Source organism: Gymnodraco acuticeps, unplaced genomic scaffold (assembly GCF_902827175.1).
Source record: "Gymnodraco acuticeps unplaced genomic scaffold, fGymAcu1.1, whole genome shotgun sequence".
NCBI classification, from domain to species: domain Eukaryota; kingdom Metazoa; phylum Chordata; class Actinopteri; order Perciformes; family Bathydraconidae; genus Gymnodraco; species Gymnodraco acuticeps.
The window spans coordinates 4626375-4652313 of NW_022990583.1; the positions used below are offsets into that span (position 1 = coordinate 4626375).

Genomic DNA, 25939 nt, shown 5'->3' on the forward strand with positions numbered 1-25939 from the left:
GAAGTGGCAAAAATCCCTCAAATCAGAAATGTGTACTCTGCAATATTTTCATACTTTTACGTTAATGTTGTATGTCAAATCTTAATTGGCACAATGTCTAACCACAGCAATCAGATGTTGCAGAAAATAAGAAATAATTCAGTATTTCCCTCTGCATAGGCGGAGCAAAAGTAAAATACAATGAAATGCACTTCAAGTTGTACTTACGAAAAATATTGGCAAATATACAGTTAGTTCTTCTAGAAAGCAAGAAACCACGTGTACTTAGGAAACATATTGAGATATTTCACATGTCTGAAAGTATAGACAAGACAAATGGTCCATTTAGGAAAGAGCTTTAGATATTGCAATTATAGTCTATATTTTATTTACAATTTAATAACAGGAACCAGAGACAAAAGAGCATCTATGTAGAAATGACAATAATCATTATAAGATCAACTGAAAAATAAAATGTCAGATGCAAACTCTTTCTGTTAAAGCTAAAATAAAAAAAAGTGAAGAAGGGAACATTATACATTAAAGGTCAAGTTTGAGAGATTGCTAACAATGGTCCTTTTTTAAACTCACCTACTTCTGCAGCTATGATGCTCGGCCTGAGTCGTCTGATCGAAAGGCCAATGATTATGGGGGAACAGAGGTAATTCTGGTAGTCCTGCATGTACAACACGCTGAGGTCAAAATCCATCAGCAGGATCAGTGAACCTTAACAATTCTAATATCTGTCAAGTAATGATTTATTGCTGATCATATACACATATTCCTTAAAATGGTTTGGATTCAGTGAATATTACATGATTCATCTCAGTGTACTATAATTCTATTTTATTATTTTTGACCAATTTAATTTGTTTTTGGTGAATTGCATCGCTAATAAAACCATTATCCACTACAATAAATCACCAAAGTCATGCAAACGTATATTTCTTCAAAGAAATATAGAATACAATTATTGTGTAAAGCTATTTCACTTCACTGAATGAAGTTATTGAATATTTTTGCAGTATTTATTTTCGGTGTTGCACTTTGTAGACGGTCCCTGAGCACTCGTCCCCAGTCCTGCTTCAGGTAGAGATCAATGCAAGTTGTACAGCTCGAAGGACAGCCCGTATTAGCTTAGCCTTATTACTGTTTTAAAGAGACGTGGTTTGTGTTTTAAGAAGGTTTTGTTCTTTGATCGGTAAAGTTTGAATCCGTCTTTCTAATTTACTTCAACCGACTACTTTTTTCAACGTCATGACGCGTGTGCAAATGGCATCGTTTCAACATCCTATTGGAGCAACCCTTCCCACATGCTTCATCCCACAGCCAATCAGAGCGCAGAAACACTGAGCACACTGATTGCAAACACGGAAATACACAGTGAGATAAGCAGATCGTCCGCGTAGTTGTATTCTATCTTTTATTGCAACCAATTTAAGCACCAGTTAATAAAATCACACATTGCTCGTAAAACACACAACCAGGTAGACTGTTAAGAGTCTTTTTCTCTCCTTCTATGGATGTAATGCAGCTTCTGTCATGGGCCTGCATCGTGTTTACAGTCGGGATGTTCTCGACTGGACTGTAAGTTAAATGGCTAATGTAATCTTGTATAGCACATTTTCCATTCACATGTTTATGCTACTTTATTGGTTTGAAGGACACATTAGTGCATTAAGAATAATTGTTTGAACCCATGTTATCCACAGTGCTGTTAACTTGTAAAGTAAACTTTACTCTGTCTCCGCCTACGTCTGTGCGTGTATTTAGGACCGACCTGAAGAAGATGAGAGAAACCAAGAGTGCAGACAACATCCAGTTTCTACCTTTCCTCTTCACATGTCTTAAGTGAGTGTGTGTGTGTGCGTGTATGGATATGTGAGTGTGTGTGTAGTATTGTTGTCCAGCTGTCCTGGTCATCACATCTGATGCCCATCATGTTTCCACAGTAACCTGGGCTGGTTGTATTATGGGCTTCTGAAGAAAGATCAGACGATTGTCTTCGTCAACGTTATCGGAGCTCTTCTCCAGATCCTCTACATTATCGCGTACCTCCACTACACAACACAAAAGGTGAGCCAATAAGGGTAGACGGATGCCACTCAGTGCGGATCCAACTATTATTAAATTGGCACAATCCTGTCTCACCTCAACTCTGTGTTTTTTGTGTGTTCATGTCAGAGGCTGGTGACGTCCCAGACTGTAGCAGCAGGGACGGTGCTGGCGTGCGGTTGGTTCTACTTCACCACGTTTCTTCCTGAAGGAGACTCTCAGCTCAGCCAGCTCGGCCTCACCTGCAGCGTGATCACTGTCAGCATGTACCTGTCCCCACTCACTGACCTGGTACATGCTCACACGCATTACAAACAAACACAACACGCACAGTGCATGCTCACAGTCAAATGAAGATATGAGGAGATTAAAAAGTATCCTATTTCTAGCAATATGCAATACCCACTGGTGGTCATTTACAGAAATACTTTATTTAGGTAAAATGTTGAGGTAATTGTCCTTTACTTAAGTATTTCCATTTTCTACATTTCATAGGCAAATATATAACTTTTTACTCCATTAAGGCATACAAAATAAGGGTAGACTTAAATGTTCACTGGGGGAAGTATATATATATATATATATATATATATATATATATATATGCTAATTAAAATTAGCTTCACCTTCGGCAGCTGCAACCTTAAAGTAGAGAACACTTTAATAGATCAATTATTGCATTCCAGTAAGATGATGTATCACTCTGAAATGGTCCATTCTGCATCATCAAGGGTTAGTACTATTTTTTTGGTACTATTTGATGATAATGCTACTTTTAGTAAAATGTTTGAGTAGACCTACTTTCACCTCTGCTACCAATATGCAAAGTATCACAGGGACAAACAGTTGCCCGATAAATACATTTTCAAATCTTCCATCTTTTGTACAAAATCTATAAAATGCCAAGATGAAAATGTAATGCTGTTAAGTTTTTTTTATCACTCTTAATTGCTTGTTCTGTTGTGCAAATCTAGAAAGTATAAATAATCACTTAATACTTTATCAACAAACCAGTTATGATCTACATACATAGGATTGATCTTCATGTAGTGAAAAAGCAAACAAGATAGTCTTTTGATTTGATCATATGCGTTCCCTTATTAGTGTCATATCTTGTTTGGATGGCACTCTTTTTTTAATTATAATAAATCTATGAAAATCTAATTTATCAAAATTATGTTGAAAGAGTTTAAGAAATGATCTTAGTGAATTATTGCACAGCCCAAAGTGTAGGCAGTCATTCATGTTACGAGTAAATTCTGTGTTTCCGCGTCTTAAAACCTGTCAAATGACAGCTGGTTTCATGTCTAAGTGTAGCTTTAGGTGGATTTATGTCGTTCCTGTAAAGGAGCGCTAATGATGAAATAGAGAAAAGTGGCGCCCAGGGCTTTATAATGATTCTACCGTACAAAGTTTACATATTTTACCTCCAAAGAGATGAAACCGTCACTGAAAAAGAATGCATCGTGTGAAACCTGCAAATTAAGTTTTTAGGCAGGATGTTATTCTTAAGTGTCTTTTGTATGTGTCACAGGGCATACAAAATTAGCAATATTCACTTCAACAACACAACTGTAAAAAACACATGTAGTTTTATTTTTTGACCATGTACCTATACTGAACCTCTGCACAGACAACAGGCAGCATCTGTCCATATCAGTGTCTAAGTATCTGACCTATTTGCACGTGCAGATATATTTACCAGTGAAGGGATAAGTCCCCTGGTCCCTCTCTTTCTTTTGTCTCGTTGTGTCATCTTGTCGCTCCGTCCACTATCCTGTTTGTCTCCTTCCCTCCATCTGCTTCAGAGCACTGAATGACCCTCAGTCAGTTTCCTGCCTTTTTTTTCTCATCTGCGTCTTCCTGTTATTCTCTGTCTCTATCTGTTTGGGTTTACATTATGATGTCTCCTTACATCTTACATCATCTTTTTGTTTGCACTTATTCAGACTGTTCTTTATGAAAGGCATTCATAGTGTTGGAATTGTTTATGCACAAATAGTGACATGTAGTTGAGAGAGGAGTTCTTACCTTGCATACTTGGTCATACCCACACACTAATCGTGAAGCCAATTTCTTTGTGTGTAATGTAGAATTTCTGTGTCAACGTTGTAACTGTGCGAGGGGAATGCCAAAGCTATTTGACAAGTACTTGAATGTAATTATGCTAGAGCCCTAATGCAGTGTGTATTGAAGCAGCATTTTGTTTTATTTGGAGGGGGGGCAAATAAGCATGTTATTTCCTATTTACACATTCAGCAGAACATAGCGACATAATTATTCATTTGGAGATGACATCTAACGTATGCAATTCTGATATTCATTGTCTTTTTAGCTCTGTTTTGGTCTGTGGGGATCTGCAGAGGAGTCCATGATAATCTTTGTGTGTCACTGCGAATTATATCTTTCACATTACAGAGTTATTTGATCCATATAAAACACTTTAATTACAGCAGCTGTAATGTTTTTATTTGTTAAGTTATTGTTATCTCTTTCCCACCTCCCTTTCAGGTAGAGATAGTGCGTAGTCGTGATGTTCAGCGCTTGTCCTTCCCTCTGAGTGTCGCCACCTTCTTCACTTCAACCTCCTGGGTCCTGTACGGCCTCCAGCTACACGACCAATATATTTGGGTAAGACACAACAGTGAATATGCACACAAATCACACCTGGTAACGCACCTTTTAAAACTGAAATGAAATGTAGGTCAAATGAAAGCTATGGTTTCCTAAATGTTCTTCCTGTTTGTGTTCATTGCAGGTTCCAAACACGCCTGGGATCTTCACCAGCCTCATCAGATTTTATCTGTTTTGGAGATTTGCGGCTGTCAATCAAAGCTCACCTGCTTATAGGTCCATGTAGAGATGAGAAAATGAGGGGGGAAGCAATAAGAACGAAAAAGATCTGTTGACTCCATGAAGGGCTGCAGCGAAGACCCCTGCCCATCACCTGTCTTGTACTTTTAATCATACAGAGAGGCAGCAGAGAGATATAAACTGTTAATGGGTGAGCACTGTTGAAGTGGAGACAGTTTTGTGTGTTTGTTACCTTTTTGGGGAGGTGTTCTCAAATAATGGTGTGATGGTCTGGTTCAACAGTTTTTTCTTTGTGTCCTTCAAGTGCCTTATGTGAGATCCTGTTTGCCATTAAAGATGAATGGCATTTACTGATCTTCCAACATGCCAGGAGACTTGCATGAATGTGACTCACCTACTAGCCAAAGATGTGGAGTTGAAACTTGCTGGCTGATATTTTAATATCATATTGTGCTCTGTTCCCTGGTACTCATGTATGGAATAATATAGTATATTCATATTATTCCCTGCTGATGCAATGATGGTTTAATATCCTTTTAGATTCGGTACTCTTGCTTTTGTATCCTGGTGCAGACACATATATTGAGTTATCAGTAGCAGTAAGTTATATTTGTTATTTCTATTATATATTTCATGTCAGAATCTTTCTGTTACATAATGTGTATGTTGGATTATGTCCACGACAAAATATTGTCTACTTTTATTGGTAATGCTATTTTTATAAACTATTTGTATATGAGATTACAAATACAGTAAAAAAAAAAAATAACACCATAGTGTTTGTTTAAAAGAATGAATAATGTTTATTTCTCTCGTGACTCACTGTCGTGGGTAATGGAGTCTTGCTTGTCTCCTCATTATAATCTGTAATATGGACATGTTATGCAAATGAAACAGCCGGTTGTCAGCGCTGATTCACACTTCAAAAGTTTGTAAGATCTTTAAAAGGTGCCATGTTAATACATTTTTACCTAAATGATCAATGACTTGTGTTTCTTATTGCTTGTTGAGAGAGGAGAGAGAGAGAGAGAGAGAGAGAGAGAGAGAGAGAGAGAGAGAGAGAGAGAGAGAGAGAGATAGAGAGAGAGAGAGAGAGAGCGAGAGAGCGCTAGAGTATAGAAGCGCTAGAGAGATCTATCGCGCGCGCTGCTTCCCTCTCCTCTCTATATCTCCCTCCGACTACTCTCTCGCCTGCCTCGCACTCGCTCCTCGCCTCTTCGCGCTTTTCGCTCCTCACTCTCTCGCACAAAACACCCACACAAAAAAGCCTGTTTGATGGTGCAGCAGTGTGAATGAGCTTGTTTGTGTGAGTATGTTGATATAGAGTGGGCAGTGGTGGGAAAGGCCGTGCCAGAGGTTCTCATCGTGTGTGTGTGTGTATATGTGTGTGTTACATTGGCCTCTCTTCCTGAGCCCAAAGAGCCTGCCCCTGACAGAGAACACAGACACAACACTGTATTGTGCTGGAGTTGAGTGTTATGTAGAAAAACTAGGCTAAACGTCCTGGAAGTTGGGGATAAGTTGAAAGAGAGAACAAGAACAAAAGGGGGGACACTTTTGAGCAGGCGATGAGGAAGTAGAAGGGAAGAATGTGTAAATGAGACAGCAGTAGAAACGGTAAAACCTGGGACAAGAAGAAAATAATATCCAAGAGAAATATAGGTTTGGCTTTTTGTATTGTTCTGGTGTAACATGACAGAAGTTTATTTAAACAAAATACTACAGTCATGCTAGTGGTTAGCTGGGCTAAATACTAGCAACAACATAATTCTCAGGTCATTGCTAACATGCTGTTGTGGTTAAATGTTTACAATGTTGACTGCTGGAATTGAGCATGCTAACATACTAATTGGCACTTAGCAAAAGGTGTAGCTGATGGTAATGTCATTAGCTTATCAAGTGTTCGATCATAAACAACAATATTGAACACATTTCAATGTTGACTTGATAAAGGATCTGGATTAAATGTCAGAAATAAACAGGTGAACAGAATACAGGTCATCCTGAGACAGACCACATTTTTCTTTTAATTCATGAACATTTGTCAATACATTTCCCTTTTGGTGGAACTCGAGTAAAGTCAGAGGATCCCCAAAGTCAGTAGAATACATCCTCTGTGTGTTTACCAATCCAACCAGTACCACTGGATAAGGGAATGTTATGGATTTGGCTTGTTCTCTTGTAAAAAATATGATCAAAGTTGTATTTATTTTTTGTTAAAGTAAAGAACGGGAATAGCACAGTGCACATGAGTGACTCATTAGGTCTGATAGTGGCGGCCTTGTAAATAGACAGTCTTATATGAGGAAAAACTAAATTGGGGGAAGTTTAGCGGTAAGAAAAGAAAAATGATTGAATCATGAGTCCAGGACAAGATAAGGGAGTATTGGGTGTTGTCCATTATTTTACTGAAAGAGACAGACATGAATAGGGTTGGAGGGACAATGCATGGAGTCAGATAGACTGGCCGGACACACCCATCATTCCCAACTATGGTTTGTAAAGAGACAACGTGTTAAATGCTAAGCAGGAAATCAAGTGCAGGGTCCTTACCCTGATGTGTACACGTCTTTGTTCATCAGCCAAATAGTAACATAGGGCCAGTGTTTTGTACATGAGTCTGTGTGGAGGAGTAGGGGGTGAGGGGGGTGGTCAATCAGCCGAACAATGAGTTCAACTCACAAACAGGATCCCTCTGTTTCCTGAAGTAGAGACTGTCTCCTCAAACAGCACACACACAGCTGACTCTTGTACGTCTGCACACATCCTTAAAGGCTGTGTATGTACACTACGTTCTCTCTTACAGACACACCCACAATCTCTCCCCCACAAACACCATGTGTGCATTCAGATGTCTATTTGTGCTCATTATGGGCAAATTCTGATCTATGGGTTTTGTTTCCTCCGTAATTACAGACAACAAAGTCTCAGCTAACATGCAGTCTGCAGACAGTGTGCATACTCAGCATATAAACACACAGGATACACACAGCACTCTTGGGGGCAGTCAGCAGCCTGTGCACTTTCTACCATCAGTAAAAACACACCTGTCCCTGTCCCAGCTGCTGTTTACGAAGAGAACAAGAGGGAAAGAAGGAATGTGCTTCCCTCAGTTTTCCTGTCAGACCCTCACCCTTCCCAGCCTTTTGCATTGCTCCTCCTCTCTTAAATATCTTATCTAATTATTCCCTTGGTCAGCTCCTCTTCTCGAACACTGTCATATCTTTTATTTATCTATATTTCCTAAATCATATCTCTTCTCATATCTTCTTTTACCCTCTCTTTATCAGATTCCCCTTTTAACTTGCATTCCTCTCAAATGACTCGGTGGCCCCTCCATTCTTCTCCTACACTTGTGAAATAGTCTCACATCATGTTTGTACTCAGATCATCTGCAGTGATTATCAGGTCTGTCTTGTGAAACTGTCAGCCAGTCTGAGATTTAAGTCGATTCAATAAGTAGAGCTACAGCACAAGCTTTCTCAAACAGGAATTATTTCAATTCAAGCTTTTTCGGTAGATTTTGCTGAAAGTCCGCAATAAACATTCACACTGAAGCTTTCTCTAAGGCCTTTTTACCGGTGTACATGTCTGTGCAGGCACCACCTTGTTTGTAAAAGCAGTTGCTGCTGTAGCTATATATGGGGAACCATGTGCAGTGTAGCAAGTTGTTTTCTATTCCCAGTTTTACCAGCTCTCCCACCTTAGTTTACAGCATTTCCCCCTTCAGAGCCTGGTGGTTGCACAGCTGACATGCAAGGTACCACACACCTTTTTTTTAATACACACAACAATTTCAAACATGTGACTTTTCAGCTCTTTTACTATTAACAGTTGTTGCTGTTAGACATTTGCTCTGTACGGAAATAGATGTAAAGGCAGCCCTCCGGTGTGTCCTAAGTATATTGTGTGGTTCAGTATGTCCTGTCTCTGTCTTCTATTCCTCCTCCTTCCTCTTCTTCCTCCTCCCTCTGCATCTGCCGCCCTTCAGAATGGGAACAGTGAGTGGAGTGATATATGGACAGCTAGTAATTAAGCTGTCAGAAGCGGGCTATGGACCAAAATACTGTCAGCACGGATGAACATACACATTTCACTTTGATATAAATCATTTGTCAGGTATCCTCCTATCAGCGGTCCAATAACTGTGCTTGGCACTACCGGACGCAACAACAGCATTGAATGTTACAAGCTCCAAGTTTCATTTAACTGGCTTCAAAAGTTATATTTGCATTCAAATCACAAACGTCTTCTTACTCTTGTTATGTGCTATAAATCATGTCGTACTTGCATAATGAATACAGTCACAAAGCAGGTTACAGTTTCCAAAAATATAGTTAACCATCAAAGCTAACAGGTGGTTCTGAATAGTTAAGGACTTTATGGAAAGTTAATATCTTTCCAGTCTAAAAATGACACACACACTCACCCATAAATACTCACAGAGCCTGAGGGGATTTGGTCCTGTCTGAGCATGCTTTTTACTTTGGCATCCATCCAAAACACACACATGCTGCAGATTTTGTTGAGATGTTTTTGAGTGCAACTATAAGGTGGATTTGATTTGTGTGAGTGTGGACTTCGGTGCAGTGACACACAGACATGTGTTTGGTGATGTCCACAAGCCTCAGTGAGCAGTGGAGATCCATTTTGTTTGACAGTTGTAGGCGACTGACAGTAAAAAGTGTAGACCATAGTTTGAACTTGTAGATTTATTTGGGGGATGAAATGTTGTGGAGAAGTGTGTGTCTGGGTGTGTGTGCAGAACACACATGTCCACTGTGATGTGCAGAGGTGCTGAGGAAAGACAGGAGACACAGCTGTTCAGGGGACTTGGAGTCTGTGCTTCTTGCATTAGCAAACATTTTTGCAGCTTCCTGCACTGTATGCACATTTAAAAGTTTGCTACATCTCATTGTGTGTAGGACTTATTCTGAATGGCAGCATTTTGGCTTCATTTAACTCTAACACATACAAAAAACATTGTTGGCTATTCAAATAGTGGTTTAATTCCAGGTAATGACTTAAAACAGACAATCTCAGCCAGTGACAATAGCTTTTCCATTACAGAATTACATATAAATGTTCATGGTAGATATATGGAAATTATGTTGAAGCAGCATAGGTAAAAATAACTTTATTTCACTATCATCTGTATTCTTCTGAAGCACCAAGGTTTCCCCCGTTATTGGTAGCCATACATACTGTAGTTTATTTGCTTATTTATCTTATCTTCTGACCATCTTGTTCATCATTAGAAAATATATAAACACATCCATTGAATCATCTTACAAGGACCATGGCATTACACAACATACTTCATTTTGGGTGAAACTGGAGTCAACACGCTTGCGTGCAAACACTGGCTTAACTTTTATAGGGAGGAGTCTTGTCAGGTAAACTATGTAAACAAAACTGAGCTGTAGCTAAGTAATGATGCAACCACCAAAACCCTGAGGAGTTGGATTTAGGACTACAGAGAGGGAAAACAAATGTTTTATTTTCATTGGCACATCTTGGGGTTTGATTGATTGATTGGTATGTCAATGCTTTCACGTGGCTGTAAATGCAATATAGCGTGATTATATGACCCTCCCCAAGTTCATTTTCTCAATAGACAGATGAAAATGAACAGAAGCACCAAGCACGTGTACATATGCTGAGTGATATAGCCTACATTGTCAGATACCCATATAAATAGGTAGCCTACATATAATAGTGGAAAGAGGAACGAGGGGAGTGAGATAAATATTCATCCAGGTGTGACACAATGAATAGCAAGGATTAGCCCAGAGGAACCAAACAGAAGCTGAGTGTCTTAATTTATATCTGACCTGTCATCACAAATGTGTGACCAGACAAGTCGGTGTTGACACATCATGCGTGATGCACCTGTTGCTGACTAACCTTTTTCCACACAAAACACAGGAAACCGACAAAGCAGAAACAATGTCGCCCCCTGATGGTTCATGTGTATTATTGCATACTCCTTTAGCAGAAAGTGTATTCTTCCAGAGCTCCAACACTAGTGTGATTGCAACAGCTCCTTTGTTGATGTTAAAAGACAATAACAAATCGCACAATACAACCATTGCGCTGTTACACAATCCCTATACTGAACTCTTTCACCCTGTTGCTATGTGTCACTCTGTCTGGGTGAAAATAGCCTGTTATGTTCTTCTACTACCAGTCCAACTGGCTCACCTACCTTCGTGTTGCAGTCTGTATCAGGTGTCCGGAGGCGTTTGTTGGCCTTGTACAAAATGGGCTGATTAAATGTAAACCCTGTGGCACAAAAGATCCACTTAACCTGTTCATGCAGATCTGGCACACTTGAGTGATTAGGGGCACGCTTGCTCTTACACGCAGGCATGCCCACACACTCATACAGTTTTTCCATGACATTTAAACAAGGAGAGTCTGTTTTCATTCATCTGTTCTCTAATACGCTGTTTACAGTCAATACAAATCTGACAGCTTTATAGCTTGTGGCAATTAAACTAACTGTTGCATTCGACCCAAAACGTGTTTGTCATTACGGCTGCAGGGCAGGAAATGTGACAGGTGAAACAAAATGTTAAAACCAAGAAAGTACTTTGTGAATCAAATTAAAAGCCTGTAACAATTACAAAACAGGAAAACATTAGGTAAATTACAGGTTTCTGTCTGAACTATATCATGGAAAAAGACTTTTGAGTGATATTAATTAGAAAAGAGAGGATTGCTACTGTATAAAAGACAGGTCCTTTATGAAACAAAGCGACTCTGTATAAGAGATATCAGTCATTTATTGTTTTTCTTATGATATGATAGAAACATTCGGCCATTCATTAATCTAAATGAAGAGATTCTGATTTATGGGATGCTACAGTCTAAAGTCGTTCAAGTGCTGTGCTATAACACAAGTCTAGACCCCGCGTTCAAGAGAGGACACACACACACACACACACACACACACACACACACACACACACACACACACACACACACACACACACACACACACACACACACACACACACACACACACACACACACACACACACACACACACACACACACACACACACACACACACACACACACACACACACACACACACACACACACACACACACACACACACATACACACACACACACACACACACACACACAGTTCAAATATACACCAGATAATCATAATGTATATGAAAATACAGTCTAAGCCAGTTGATTTTTAAATATTACAATAAAGACAATCTCCTGCACTGAAATGATACATAACTGGGCTCTTACATTTTCCAAAAATACATCTTGATCAGCTAGAGTATAAGTAATAAGCTAATGTCAACTACAGTAGCAAAAACAAAGCTATAGAAAAACATTTTGAAGTCATTCAGAGCCCATAAAATAGACCTCTTTCATTAGTCTACTTTATCCATCCATTTCTATTAAAATCACATCTCACGTCAAGCAAACAGCACACTTTAATACTGGACAGTAGGCCATGTGCATTGTCGAAATCTGAAACACGGAAAGTATTCACGTTATGAAGTCGGTGAGCATTTTGAGAACATTATTCTTCAGAACCTTTTTGTTAGTGTAGCATCTCTTCTGAGAACATTGAGGCAACTGTGAGCGTGTTTATTGAAATGCCACACATATCCATTTTGAAATGCAAAACAACAACTTCATAAAATTCCACCTAGGACTTTTCAGATTGTGAGACATGACATAATGACGTGAGCCTCCAGAACATTACATTTAACTACCGCAGTAAATTCACAATCTCTTATTCTGAATTATATACACACCGTTAACACTTTGTTGAGGCTACATAAAACAATCAAGTTATAAAATTAGACATACAGTACATCTGAGGTGCTTTTACGAGGCTTCATTTATCTGTATATATGCCAGTAAGGAATCCTAGTTACACTTGCATGCAACATTTTCGTCCAGTCATTCTGGAAAAAATGAAGACGTGTAAAAAAGGGCAGACTTTCTTCTTATGCTGCAAACAGATAAACCTTTTTTAAAGGGGATTACTTCACCCTGCCAACATAACTCTGCATAGTCTACAATCACTTCAAAGTCCATAGGAGCATGGCAAGATTGAGAATAAAGAAAGCAGGAAAACCAAATAACCAAAAGTCAGACTTGATATTCAGGCCAAGTGCAAAAGCAAAAGCACATCTGATATTTAGATAAAGTTCTCAAGGCAATTAGTTCTGAACTCAGATTAAGTGGTGAATAAAAACCACCTTTAGCTCTACAGACATCAGGAAAACTGAGTGAACTGTGCACATAAACTGCCCTCACCACTATTTATTTGCTGAGATTTGTTGCACGTGTTTGGATAGTTACCCTGCGTGGTGGCGGCTCTTCGACGCTCCGGTTTGCCACGAGGTCCTGCAGCTGCAGGGCTCCCCCGCCGATGAAGCAGAAGGCTGGACACACAGGAGAGGAACAGTCCATGTGCGCCTCCCACAGGATCCGCAACGAGTGGGCATCGTAGAAAGTGACACGTCCTTTGTCACAGTCCAGACACACTCCCAGTCGGGGTGGCAGGGGAGCAGTGTGAGGGTGAGGCAGGTTATTATGGTTGCTACTATGGGAGTGCACTCCCCCCAGGCTATGGCTGTCCCCCTGGGTATGAGTGTGACCGTGTCCTTGAGGAAGCAGGATTTTGCCCATTCCCATTGTGAGGAAGCAGTAGGGAGGAGAGTCCTGGCCGTCCTCTGCCCCACTGTCATGGCCACTGTCTGGGTCACAGCTTTCGGGAGGCAGAGGGAAGGAAAACATTAGGCTGGATATGTAAAATAATGTAAAGTACACCTTAATTCTAGCGTTACACCTCATTGAAAATTCAACACCTTTTTTTTAATTTTTCCAACAAAAAGAATGACCCTACTCCTACTAGAGACCGGTTGGAACCACTGTATTCTTAGTGAGTTAAAAGGTAATATATTTTTGAGTATACACTATTAGTTTTACTAAGAGTATGTATTGTTCATTAGTAAGGGAACACACAGGGAGGTTTTTTCTAGTATGTACTGTATGTATGTATATATCTAGAAAGTTCAGAATTATGGCTGCAAAACATATAGATGGATAGGCGTGTTATACTATCAATAGTTCTTCCAATTGATGGGACAGAGGTCCATCCTGTTTGAGTGGTATAGTGCATTATATTTGTGGGCATAAGAAATTATCTTGGTCGAAGATGTAGTAATATTTAAGAGGGTAAAATGTAGTTACCGAGGGCTGGCCATGTCCTGAGGGAGATGAAACCATTCTTGTAGCTTAGCCTCCTGGCCTACTCCTACCTGCAAGACAGACGATCAGAAAGACACAGATCATTGGTCTCATCCATTTTGCATGTGTTACAAAGCTGATTACAACAACATATTATAATACCAAACTAACTGCATCCCCCTCACCTTAACCAGGTAGGAACCAGGCTCCACAGAGCAGGCCCAGTAGTGTCTGCCTTGATTGACAGACAAGTCGCCCACTAGCAGGTCGGAAGTCAAGTGGCATGAAGTGAGTGTGCGGTCTGCGGCCTGCAGGAGGGAGAGGCCTGGCACACTGCGGGCATACGTCTGGCCTTTACCCAAAGCCAGCCTGTCAGCGTGCAACCCCCAGCGAGAGTGCAAGGAGAAACTCAACACTGAGAGGGCGGAAGAAGAGGGATATAGGGAAGGAAAGGGGGGGGCAAGAGGGGGGAGAGAGGAGATAAATGTACAGTAAGGGAGGTGTGGGAAAGGAGTCAGGAGGGAGAAGCGGTTAGATCCTGAAGCTGGGACAGGCAGGCTACAGCAGGCCTAAACGCATAACAGAATAAGAGCGCAAAAAGATTTGAAGGCAGATCAAGAGAAAAAGTTCACTCGAGAGGAATCAGATAAACTACTTTTACGTGGAACAACAGCAAAATGGAAAAATGGACCATAAAAAGAAACAATGCATAATGTATGAAAGTGCAAAATAACAGACCTGTAGCAAGAAAGACAGAAGTGGAAAGAGTCTGACTGAGATGAAACTGGAATGGACAATAAGAAAAAGAAGGGTTGGTGCGGAAGATTAAATAAAAAAACAAGGTGGGAGAAGAGGAAATAAAGAGATGGAGAGAAAAGAAATAACAACATTAGTCAATCAATTGAATGAATGGCATTACTGGAAAAATATCCAACTTAAAATGTTTCTACCACAGTTCTGTCTTTGTTACCAATGCAAAACCAACTTGTTTTATGCACTAAATAATAAATATACATTCAAATTAAAATGTTTGAGACTTTTATACTCCCACACGATACTTCTTTGTAATAAATTAGGGTAAATTGCATTGGAAACAAAGAAATTAGAATGGAAAGAGGATGAGTATTTTGTATTGAATGAAATGTAATATTGAAAACATTGGTCATGTAAAATAATAGATTTCATATCTTACCAGGTGCTGGTGGAGTGTGGAGGTAAACTTCTTCACTGTACTCTCCAAACCCGGCCTTGTTGCAGCCTCTCACCCTGAGCACATACACACTGTCCATCTGCAGCTGATCAACCACAGCGTTGGTCCCTCTCACTTCGTCCAGACGCAGCCACGATGTCGCAGCGTTGGGGGATCTGGTGCCGCCCCATGTCGCTGCTGCTCCCCCCGCTCGCCGCTGGTATTCGACAGAGAAGTGCCAAGCCGGGGCCGAGTCCTGAGGGAGGCGCCAGCACAAAAACAGCTGATCGTACGCAAGTGTCTTCTGAGTGTCGATGACTGGAGCCAGTGGGGCTGTGGAGAAGACAAAACAACAGAGGCAGGTTAAGTCATTTACAGTCATTTCAGTATACTTTAACACAGTTCATATCAGAGGAACAAAGGTGCCCACCATGTATGAAATCCAAGCTGTGGATGAGTTTAACCTCTTTGGACGTGTCCAGATGAAAGTGTCTGAAGGAGGTATCAGCTGAGAGAGTGAAACATTGAAGGTTTTCTATGGCCTTCCCTAACCTGGAGAGTGAGAGACACACAGATGTCAGATAACCATATCTTACCAATTCATTCCTCTTAAATGTAGAATTCAGCTGACTGTGTGTTTTACCTGCTGTGAGTGACTCTGGCAGCCTGTACAAAGCAAGGTTGATCGGTCTCCTTGAGCAGCTCCTGTGTGTAGGCCATCAGGCCTGCATGCTCCAGCAGGCCCCTCCTCTCTGACACCTGGGAAGACAGGGCTTCCCCCTTCTTGCAGTGGGACCCCTCCAGGGCCAGGGCCAAAGCACCCTGACGCTCCGAGATGGCCGCCCCCAACTCTCTGATACAGTGGGTCAGCTGATGCAGGGCCACTGAGCTGTTCGCCTGGAGAGAGACAGAGAGGGGAGAACGTGTTGAGATAAAGAGCAATGACTTGGAATGATAAACACAGAATCAATGTTGTAGCTATTGCCCGCACAAAAGTGTGTCATTGCACTAAAGTCCTAGGCCTCTAGAGGGCCAACTTATTATACCTTTAATAGTTGCTGCTGTAGTTACAGTAAACCGGCAGGATAGGCTATGAATGAATCACCATTGTTTTGAAGTACAAAAGAAGTAGCTTCCTCTCCACTACAGTATGTTGTTGATTGGTTCTAAACAAATATGCTATTTTGCAAGGAGACATAGCTAACATTTCAAGCCAACATCCTGCTTTCACCCCGTTATACAAAAACAACTTATTGGTTGATTGTTTAGACAACAGCACAGGATGAATCACAAAGGTCCTGCTAGTTGCATGGGATAGTAATTTCAACAGAAACGTCTTGCATCAGAGTCTCTTTGGAATACTCTTGCACCAACACAAAGAAGAGGGTTTCACAATAATTGGAAACGGGTTCACCTCCATCTGTTTGTTGGCAGCTTCCAGTTGAGTGATCTGACTCTGTATTGTCTCCTGGTTGGCCAGAATGAAGTTGACTTCCTTGTTAACTTTGTCCTGTAAGGCCAGAAGAGAAGTTGACATTTCAAGGCATGCTAACCTCCAGATCTCAATACAGTCGAAGCAGACTCACCTTGAGGGCCTGGTAAGCCTGTGCTATGGGCAACACTTTGTGCCCATGGTGGACACGACGGAGCTTACAAAGTGGGCACAGTAACTTCTGGCAGTCACGGCAGTACCACAGCAGTCTCTCCTGCTCATGCTCTGTGCACACCAAGACCTAGAGCACAACAAAAGGTTTAAACCACAATGACAATAGAAGGGAAGCTACTATAGTTGATCCACAAAAAACTAAAACAGACAAACCTTTGGTCGAAAGTTGTTGGTGGGTAAAATGTGTTCGTGCTGAGCTCGAGGGGTTCCCCAGGGATGGTAGAGCTTGAAACATTCGTTGCAGAAGTTGGACTTACAGTCAGCGCAGCCCTTTGTAGCCTCCAGAGACTGAGGAGGCTTACAGAAACCACACATGATGGCTATGCTGCCCAGACTCACTGTGTGCCTGTACCTAAAGGGCAGACAGGGCAACAAGGAGATAAGAACTGGGCTAAAGCAACGCAGCAGAAGAAAAAATAGAGAGCCAATAAGGAGCCTTTAAAACTAAACAAAGGGAAGATGGAGCACATCACAGTTTGACCTGCTCTCTTTTCAGTAGTTAGGATTCTAACTCTTTTTACTGCTTGACCTGGATACATCCCCAGCAGCTGCCTTGTTAGTACATCCTGTGCAGTAAAACATGCACCGTCACACTTTTCTGACCAACCCAACCACTGTCTGGGGAGGAAGCAGCTGCACTCATCAAAATGCTGTGTGAGAAACTGGTAAAGTGCCTATCCCCTTCCCAGAACACTTCTTTTTTACAAGCAGCTCCTCTCACTATGATCTCCAACATTTTAACTGATAAGAGAAGAGGATGATTCAAATTAAAGAAGGATATGAAGAACTCTGCTTCTAAACTTCCAGAACATAACTTTGGTTCAATTGCGTGTCTTTCCACAGTTTTGTAGTACAGTACACTGCAGTTTTTGAGCTGTCCCTGCATTCTGCTCTCAGGGTAAGCCTTGAATCAGGAGGAAAGGAAAGATTCATTATTGAAACTCCTTCCAGCAAGTGATTTCCTGTCTCGTTTATTAAGCACTATCGACTAAACCCTTCCTTCGCTGCCGTTCGTTATTACCTGCATGATTGTTGAAAACGTTTTTCTTTATATATAGTTTCTGTTAATGAGCTCATGCCGATACATTATCATAGGATGAGATAACAACGCACCACAAGTCATGTTTGTGCCAGCACCATCAGCTCTGACTACAACACCCGACTACACTCTCTGCTACTAGATTTATGATGTTTGTGTGTAAGCGAACCTCTCCACAATCCGCTCCAGTGTGAGATTGCGGAGGCAGTCTGTCAGGCCTTTCTCTCCGAGCTCCACGTCCTGCTGACAGGAAGGACACGGGAACAACATGGGGGGAAGGGTCGTCTCTTTCCGCCTCCGCCCTGGGTATGTGCCGCACACTGAGGGAAGGACGCAGGTGCAAAGGAAGGGAGATGGTCATGGATAGATAAATAGAGGAGAAAAAAAGAGCAGAACTCAATTTTCCCTAAATTAAATACAAATAGAGCACAGTGATAAATAAATAGGTTAGCTCACTCTGGAGGAAACACTGTTTAACCTATATTCAACAGACCCTTACTGCCTGCTTCACTCTCTTCCACGATGGCCATTGCTCTACATGCACTTAAATAAGTTATGAGATGAATGCATAAAGCCCTGGATGCACAGCAGGATACTGATTTGTCAGCAAGATCATTAATTAAGTCAGATTCGAACTGGTCAGTGGCATCATATCCCGGTTTGCAGTTTTTAAATGATGATGTCACTCTAATATGATTTAATACTGAGATCATTCAGTTTCATTTTCGAAGCTAATTGCATGTTAAGCTGCAAGGCCATTTAAAATGCCCATCAGTTTCCTGTACCAAACACCCATACAAGTAAACTCCTCGTCCTTTCTGCACCTGTTCTGAGGACTCGTTCCAGGCGGTCGGGCGTTCTGGGTGTTGGTCTTCGTGCCTGTCGAGGGGAGCGAGTGTTGGGTGTTGAGGCCGGTGAGTTGGGCTCTGGAGGAAGGTCTGGAGGAGGGTAACCTCTTTGTACCAACACCTCTGCCGCACACAGCAGACACACACTGTGCAGGCAGGGCAGAAGGATGGGCTGCTTCACCATCTCATCACATACCGGGCAACGCAGCTCCTTTTCCATACTCTTCATGTTAGACTGGAGAGGAAATAGTCAAGAAGAGAACTGTGAGGTGTTAAATCGATAAAGGCTGAGTCACTAGAGAAAATGAAGCTGGCTATTTACATTCTGCACCTCCTGCTGTGACCTGAAAATAATGTATATGAGATATGTAGGTGTCAAGAGCGGGAAGGGGAGCAGAAGCAGATGGTTATGTAGGTGGATTTCCGATGTACAGAGCCAAAAAGGGGCAAATGTTAAGGACAAAATAGCATTGCCTGATTTCAAGTGTTAGCCCATCTGCTTTGATATTCAATATTGTCAGCTAACCTCCCCTTCCCTTTGAACCCTTAATATGTCAACTCTGGAATAGGATGCTTTGGGAGCTGACTATGAGGCGTGTTCAAGGGGAAATGTTCAACTCAAAATGAATATATCTCTCGGTTGTTGCAGCTCTGGCCTCGTTTTTTAAGTGTTGCTGGTTGTGGAGGAGGCCCTGTTCCGGTGTTAAAGCTGCTAAACGCAGCATCCCGTTTCTATGACAACGCCATCATCTCTAGTTTCTGATCGTATGCGGCACGCATTTCAGCTACTGCTGTTAGCAACATATTTTGTGGATTAATAATGATTAAAATATCCATGCTTTATATGGTACAAAGATTGGGCTTTGTGCATATTTTGTTGTGGCCTTGCTTTTATGTTTCCACCCACAGTGCTAGATTTGCTGAAAATCAAACCTCTCTTTGATTGGATTGTTGCCAAAATATACTGTAACGAAATAAATGCATCATATTCCTTCATTACGGACACAACCTGTGCATCCATACGAAAAGGATATATGGCTAAATGATGTTCTCTTTTTACATTTAAAACATTTACACAAAACATTTACACTACGCACACGTGGGTTAGATAAATAACGTAATAGCAATTAGAGTCATACTCACACTAATGCGAACCAAAGCGTCCATGATAGAGGTAAAGCTTTGTAACTCCGTTTCTGCCATGGCTGCCAGAGCTCTGCGAAACAAAAGGTAAAATGATTGTTATCTCTGGTGAAAGGCAGGTGCAGGTTGATGTCAGTCGTACAGACCGAAAAGCCGACCCTGGGCCTCGGATAGTGAACCGGACAACAGATCTGCTGTGGCTGGTTTCACTGCTGCTGTTGCGCACACTGTCTGTCTCAGAGCCGCTCGATGAGGATGGGGGGGGGGGGGGGGGGGGGGGGTCCGATTTTAGGCTAGGCTATATCACAGCCGTAATGTACAAGGAATACACATGTTGAAATGCTATCTTATTAGTTGTATTTGACAGCAATCACTAGTTTTAATTGAACAGGTTATATATGATGTATTATTTATTAAACGCCATTTCTCTTTAATACCGTTTAAATATATAATGTTTGAAACGTTTTCGCTTCCTTCTTGTTTTCTCCCAACTACAGCAGCCCTAATACGCAGCTCAGTTTGTCAAAATAAACCTTATGGTTGCTGTTTTCGGAGGTACGTGTCTCTTAACATGTCCAAATGCCAAATTGTTTGTGGCCTAGTGTTCGCAGTACCGTTAGATGGCAGTGTTGTGTAAAAAAACACGAGCAGTCCTCTCTCAATTGTTGTCCGTGTCAGGAACCTTTGGAGGCTGGTCGTTGGTTAAACCGGACTGTATTTACGAATGCACCGGATTATATCGGTTGTTGTAGCAACCGCTTTAAAGCGCAATAGCGTCGGTTTGCATCTGTGGTGTGTTGATGTATTTATATAAATATAAGTTGAAGTAGCGATATGTTTGTTAAAATCTATTAGTCTACGTTCAGTGGCGAGCTGTAGTGATGGTTTGCCTTTGATAAAGTTACCTTAAGTATCACACCTCAGCTAAATGCTAATGAGCCAACTAAGCCAATCCTAACACTGGTTTAGCTAGGCACGTTTACATACCGGTAAATAACGTTGCATTCGTTTGCCCATCGTATTTTAGTGTAAGTTACTGGTTGTTTTATAGTTGCACCATGTCGGCTGTCAGCAGTCTCGTCCCTGCACGCTTCCTGACTCTCACAGCTCACCTTGTCATCGTTATCACAATCTTTTGGTCGAGGGTAAGTAAAGCGTTTTTTGTAAACACATTGGTTGACATTCAGATAATAGTGTTAGGTGTTTTTAATGATAACAAATACGTGTGTGTCATTAAATATACGATCAATTCTCCACTGTTTCTCCGCTTGTTTGTAAGTGTTTTCGATGCTAAGTGGTTTGAAATGTTTTTTCACAGGAACACAACGTGAAGGCTTGCTTGCCTTTGGATTTCACGCAAGAGCAGTATGACGATGAAGACATGAAGTAATAAGACAAACCCATACACAAAGAGAGACATAACTGGCCACACACATGCACACACACCCTCTAATATGTCTCTCTTTGCCTAAGGTTGGTGGTGGGATTGGCCGTCACCCTCGGTCTCTTTGCTGTAGAGTTGGCTGGGTTCTTCTCAGGAGTGTCCATGTTCAACTGCAGCCAAGGTCTCCTGTGTATCCTTTACACTGATAGTGTGGGTCCCTCATAGGTGATTATTCATAAGATAAGACAACCTAATACTCAAATAAAGATAGATTATGAAAGTCAAATAAAGAGAGATATTCAATGTTATCATCCAATAATAATAATAATAATAATGTGCACACAAAAAATAGCAGCTGTGAGATTACAGCAGCAAGTGCATTGACATCTGTCTCCTGGACAAAGGATGGGAGGTGGGATTTTGCAATTTTAGAAATAAAGACAGCCAGCGAATTTGTGTCAAGTAAGTATAAAAACTAGAACAAGTGATATATTAAAAGTCATTCTAGTTGTCAGTTGCAATTCCATGACTTCAAACCTCTGTATATTCGCCTCCTCGTCTACATTAGCAACAGGAGCCCATGCCAGTGCATCAGTGGCTCTGCTTTTCTTTCTATTTGAGCAGTGGGAGTGTGACATCTACTGGTGGATCCTTGCCATTTGCAGGTTAGTGTATACCTACCCAAACGTTTTTCCAAAAAGAGTAATTTTTCCCTGACAGTAACTACACCCAGCACTCGCTGTCCACTGCAGCGCTTCCGTATCCCTGTCTTTCTTTGTAATTGAGAAGTGGGAATGCTGGACCTATTGGGTTATTTTTGCCATCTGCAGGTTGGTGTGTGTTCAGATGATGTATCAGCTTTTCAGAAAGCAAATTCATAGTGTCTCTATACAATTGAGTATCAGTAAGTATAAATGTCTTCAGGCACTGTCCTCACTGTTGCTCTTCTCCCTACATTTCTATGTCTCTCTCTCTCTCTCCCACCTAGTGTGCTACCTGCCTTCGTGGAGATTTTTCTGTTTATAGCTGTTTTTGGACTGAAGAAGAAGCCATTATGAAAGAAACTCCTGAAGCTACAAATGAGTGTGGATGTGGACAACTGCCTCGCTGTATCAACAGACACTGTAGTTACAGAGGGTCTGTGATTCAATGATAATGTGCAGAGTAATGAACTGAAAAACTGTGTTTTACTGAGTTATGTGAATACAGTGCACCAACATACATCAAAGGGATATACAGGCCACTTTCTGTCTGTCGTTTTATATTTTTATACATTTAGGTTTTCATTAACCGTAAACATTGATGTGGTTTTATGTTTGCATTCTATCTGTCAAATTCCTATGGAAGGTCTCGAATGCTATTATAATGCCAAATACATTTTGTATAAATTCTTTCTCAAGCTGTTGATGGTCGCCAATTATTTTTGCTCTGAAACGATTTGGCATTTGTGTTTATTTTTGCCTCTCTGGGACATCTGTTTCACAGCATGTAGAAATACTGCTTTCTTCACCCAAATTAGCAGGCCCTCAAATGTAATACCCTTTTAAGCATTTGAAAATGTTGAGCTTTTGGTTTAGTAAACAGCCTGAGCCTTTTTGTAAATGTTGGAAAGCATCACATTAATGATTTTACAATATATTCATAAAAACGGGGTTACAACAATGACGCAGAGTTTCTATATGATGTTTCCCTACAGCAAATGGGTATCCTATTAAAAAAAAAGCCACTAAATAGCAGAACGAAACCTTTTTGAAGATGCTAATGGTAATACACTAATTTGCAGTACAGGCTTTCCTATTTTAGCAGGAATTCATGGTTTAATGTACGGTTCAAATGTGTCATTAAACAAAATAAAGGGCTTTCATTATTGAATTGTCGATTGTGTACATGTAAAAAAAGTGAATATGAAAAATAAGAACCCGGTGTTACGAGACTTATAACAGGGCGTTTTATTCAGCAGATAAAATAAAAACAATACAAATCTAACCAGCACAACAACAGGTTCCTCTTGCCTCTCTCAAGACTCCGCCCACTGGTCCCACCTGTAATCTGGACCGGGTGGAGAGGGTTTTTAGTTCCTAGATCCGGGGAAGTTAGCTGGCACAACCAAGTGCTTAATTCACCTCTGTTTCCTTACACGGACTCTAATTAAACATTGAAATATGGGTATGTATTGCATGATTATTTTATCATTCAAGTCAACTCAACAAGTGCGTTTGTATTCGTAGATACATTGTTTATTAGTGCCTAGTTCTGTGTTCTAGCTAGCTAGCTAACGTTAATGTTTAGAAATAGATGACTTTATTAGGAGCTATTTATTTAACGAATGCATTATTGTACGTCTGCCACGAGTCACATTTTGTATTGCACTATGTATGTAGAGAGTTGCATCAGCCGTATACATTTGCTGCTACCCTCGGTTGTTTAGCTTATAGCTAGCAGCAATCTGACGGAAACATTTATGAACGAACACTGACGTGGCGTTACGTTATAACGAGTTCGATTTATATTAGTGTTTTTACTAGCTGAAACGAACTAGTTTAGCAGTCAAAGCTATACTTCTGTACTCTACGTACTGTTTTCACTTTTGATTGTATTGATATTACATGTACTTTGTCTCCTATCAGAGAACAATTAAATCAGTTTAGCTGCAGCTGAAGTGTCCTGCCTCTTCCGGTGTATAACTCCAGCATACTTTTCCAATTATTTTTAGATAAGCCATTGTCTTCCTTGATTCTTGTCTTAACATTTGTGTTTGAATGATCCCTCTTTGTCTTGTAGCAGTGAACACAGGCACCTCTCTAGTGCTGTCCAGTCTGCTGTCAGTGCTGGTATTTGCTGGCATGCAGATGTTCAGTAAGCAGCTGGGATCCACTGAGTGGCTCACCATCGTGGGGGGTTTCCTGGGCTCAGTCCTCTTCATCTGCTCCCTCACTGTATCCTATTGACCTGTTTCAATCCCTGTTGTCAATTACTAAACTGCAACAATCTTTATTACTTCATTCTTTGTTTAAATGTAACTTGTTGTAATCATCACCCAATACTATTGCAGCAAAAAGGTACACACCATTTCTCTGTGTTCCCTGTTTTCTGTATGCATGTACATACACAGATACCACTGAGGAGATTCCCCTTAACTTTATATCCAGGCATTTAATAATCTGGAAAATCTGATTTTTGGGAAGGGATTCCAAGCCAAGATATTCCCAGAGAGTAAGTAATGACAACACTTAAATCAGACTCCTGTCGTCACTCCAGTGTGTCTTTTTCTATTTATATTTTGCTGACATATCCAAATATTTCTCCTTTCATATATCCTAACGGGTTATTTATCTCTTCCAGTTCTGGTGTGCCTGTGCCTATCGCTGTTTGCCTCTGGACTGGTACACCGCGTCTGTGTCACCACATGGTATGTGACAATACCTCTGCAGATCACAAAGACCATAATCAGCTTTATAAAACACAGTTAAAAGTAGTCTCTAAATTAATTTGATTATATTGCTTTTTCTTCTTATTTCTCTTCCAGCCTGATATTCTCCCTCTTTGGCGTGTACTACATCAACAAAGTATCTGCTGCGCTCTACCAAGCCGCTGTTCCCGCGGTAACACCAGCCAAGGCTGCCAGCAAGGGCAAAAGGAAGAACTGATGAATCTGTTGGATCCCACTTGCATCCAGTGAATCAGTTAATAGTACCCAGGTGCTGATGGCCCAGTGCAACAAAGAAGTTGCACATTTTGTAGTATTGTCTTCAATCCATAACCCTTTGTGTATTTCACTAGACTTTTTAAAGATTATTTGGAAAGCAACAAACAGTTCCATGACTTCAAGTCAGTCATAGTCCTTTTTTTTTTACAATGATCTCGTGTTTAGGGTCATAACTAAAGACAAACAGCTGTCAACATTCCATTGATAACCTTTTCCTCACCACTCGTTTTACACTGATTGCAAAGAGATTGAAACATCCCAACCTGTGTATTCATCAGCACATGAAGTTGCTTCTTTTGTTTAATTCATTTTGTAATTAAACTCTGTAAAAAGACTTTTAAGGTGTTTTAATTTTGTCAAACCACATTTGTGTACTTAGAAAATGGCTGTGTATTGTATGTAGTGTAGTGTATGTATTCAGGTGGGTGTGGTGATATCCTAAAACATCTGTGAGCGGACATGCTGTTTAAAAAAAGGCAGGGGAGGGAGAGACACATATTCAGTTTGTCTTGGTCTTCTGCCAACAGTGTTCCACAAAGTAACCATACCATCGATGCTTGATGATGATAAGTAAACCGGTTATGATTGTCATGTGTGTGAATGTGTAATGTCAGGACTGCCGTGATTCACAAAAGTCTTAGAGTAATTGTATTTATGTCTCTGTTCTTGGTCCCCTCCTCTTCTCCTTGTACACAAACTCGCTCGGATCAGTCATTAGCCCGCATGGTTTTTCATACCACTGCTACGCTGACGACACCCAATTAATCCTGTCCTTTCCCCGCTCAGAGACCCAGGTCGTCGCACGCATCTCTGCTTGTCTAGCTGACATCTCTCAGTGGATGTCTGCTCACCACCTCAAGCTCAACCTTGACAAGAC

General features: G+C 40.9%; 4 protein-coding genes across 7 annotated transcripts; 3 read left to right on the forward strand and 1 right to left on the reverse strand.

Moving 5' to 3' along the window:
* Positions 1-1309: 1309 nt before the first annotated feature.
* slc50a1 (solute carrier family 50 member 1) lies at positions 1310-5831 on the forward strand. The gene is made up of 6 exons (XM_034227975.1): positions 1310-1566; positions 1753-1830; positions 1932-2055; positions 2164-2325; positions 4546-4665; positions 4793-5831. Exons 1-6 carry the CDS (start codon positions 1499-1501, stop codon positions 4892-4894), a joined length of 654 nt encoding a protein of 217 aa, XP_034083866.1. The 5' UTR covers positions 1310-1498; the 3' UTR covers positions 4895-5831.
* A 6627-nt stretch (positions 5832-12458) lies between these two features.
* On the reverse strand, positions 12459-20175 carry trim46a (tripartite motif containing 46a). Its single transcript, XM_034227976.1, has 13 exons — positions 20119-20175; positions 19973-20045; positions 18806-19064; positions 18151-18301; positions 17096-17294; positions 16863-17009; positions 16691-16786; positions 15920-16173; positions 15707-15828; positions 15280-15609; positions 14273-14502; positions 14091-14158; positions 12459-13605 (listed from the first exon to the last, which is right to left on the reverse strand). Exons 2-13 carry the CDS (start codon positions 20030-20032, stop codon positions 13158-13160), a joined length of 2364 nt encoding a protein of 787 aa, XP_034083867.1. The 5' UTR covers positions 20033-20045; positions 20119-20175; the 3' UTR covers positions 12459-13157.
* A 491-nt stretch (positions 20176-20666) lies between these two features.
* tmem107l (transmembrane protein 107 like) lies at positions 20667-23212 on the forward strand. 4 transcript variants are annotated; one of them, XM_034227936.1, is made up of 6 exons: positions 20667-20764; positions 21024-21117; positions 21291-21358; positions 21446-21546; positions 22090-22186; positions 22345-23212. In XM_034227936.1, exons 1-6 carry the CDS (start codon positions 20697-20699, stop codon positions 22412-22414), a joined length of 498 nt encoding a protein of 165 aa, XP_034083827.1. In that variant the 5' UTR covers positions 20667-20696; the 3' UTR covers positions 22415-23212. The 4 variants fall into 4 exon arrangements, with proteins under 4 accessions (XP_034083827.1, XP_034083829.1, XP_034083825.1 ...); XM_034227934.1 differs by lacking the exon at positions 22090-22186 and adding an exon at positions 21925-22021 and having other exon boundaries at positions 20677-20764; XM_034227938.1 differs by lacking the exon at positions 22090-22186 and having other exon boundaries at positions 21446-21581; positions 22345-22463.
* A 140-nt stretch (positions 23213-23352) lies between these two features.
* krtcap2 (keratinocyte associated protein 2) lies at positions 23353-25397 on the forward strand. Its single transcript, XM_034227939.1, has 5 exons — positions 23353-23522; positions 24138-24292; positions 24506-24569; positions 24699-24765; positions 24883-25397. Exons 1-5 carry the CDS (start codon positions 23519-23521, stop codon positions 25001-25003), a joined length of 411 nt encoding a protein of 136 aa, XP_034083830.1. The 5' UTR covers positions 23353-23518; the 3' UTR covers positions 25004-25397.
* The last annotated feature ends 542 nt before the right edge of the window (positions 25398-25939 follow it).

Coding starts and splice junctions, on each gene's coding strand:
- slc50a1 (XM_034227975.1), top strand. CDS start 1,499: ATGGATGTAATGCAGCTTCTGTCATGGGCCTGCATCGTGTTTACAGTC. Junction 2,326..4,545: donor TGTCCCCACTCACTGACCTG/GTACATGCTCAC, acceptor CCTCCCTTTCAG/GTAGAGATAGTGCGTAGTCG. Junction 4,666..4,792: donor TACACGACCAATATATTTGG/GTAAGACACAAC, acceptor TGTTCATTGCAG/GTTCCAAACACGCCTGGGAT.
- trim46a (XM_034227976.1), bottom strand. CDS start 20,032: ATGGCAGAAACGGAGTTACAAAGCTTTACCTCTATCATGGACGCTTTG. Junction 16,787..16,862: donor AGGCTTACCAGGCCCTCAAG/GTGAGTCTGCTT, acceptor CTGGCCTTACAG/GACAAAGTTAACAAGGAAGT. Junction 14,159..14,272: donor CTGGTTCCTACCTGGTTAAG/GTGAGGGGGATG, acceptor TCTGTCTTGCAG/GTAGGAGTAGGCCAGGAGGC.
- tmem107l (XM_034227936.1), top strand. CDS start 20,697: ATGCACCGGATTATATCGGTTGTTGTAGCAACCGCTTTAAAGCGCAAT. Junction 20,765..21,023: donor AGCGTCGGTTTGCATCTGTG/GTGTGTTGATGT, acceptor GTTGTTTTATAG/TTGCACCATGTCGGCTGTCA. Junction 22,187..22,344: donor GTTATTTTTGCCATCTGCAG/GTTGGTGTGTGT, acceptor TCTCCCACCTAG/TGTGCTACCTGCCTTCGTGG.
- krtcap2 (XM_034227939.1), top strand. Junction 24,570..24,698: donor AGCCAAGATATTCCCAGAGA/GTAAGTAATGAC, acceptor TATCTCTTCCAG/TTCTGGTGTGCCTGTGCCTA. Junction 24,766..24,882: donor CGCGTCTGTGTCACCACATG/GTATGTGACAAT, acceptor TTTCTCTTCCAG/CCTGATATTCTCCCTCTTTG.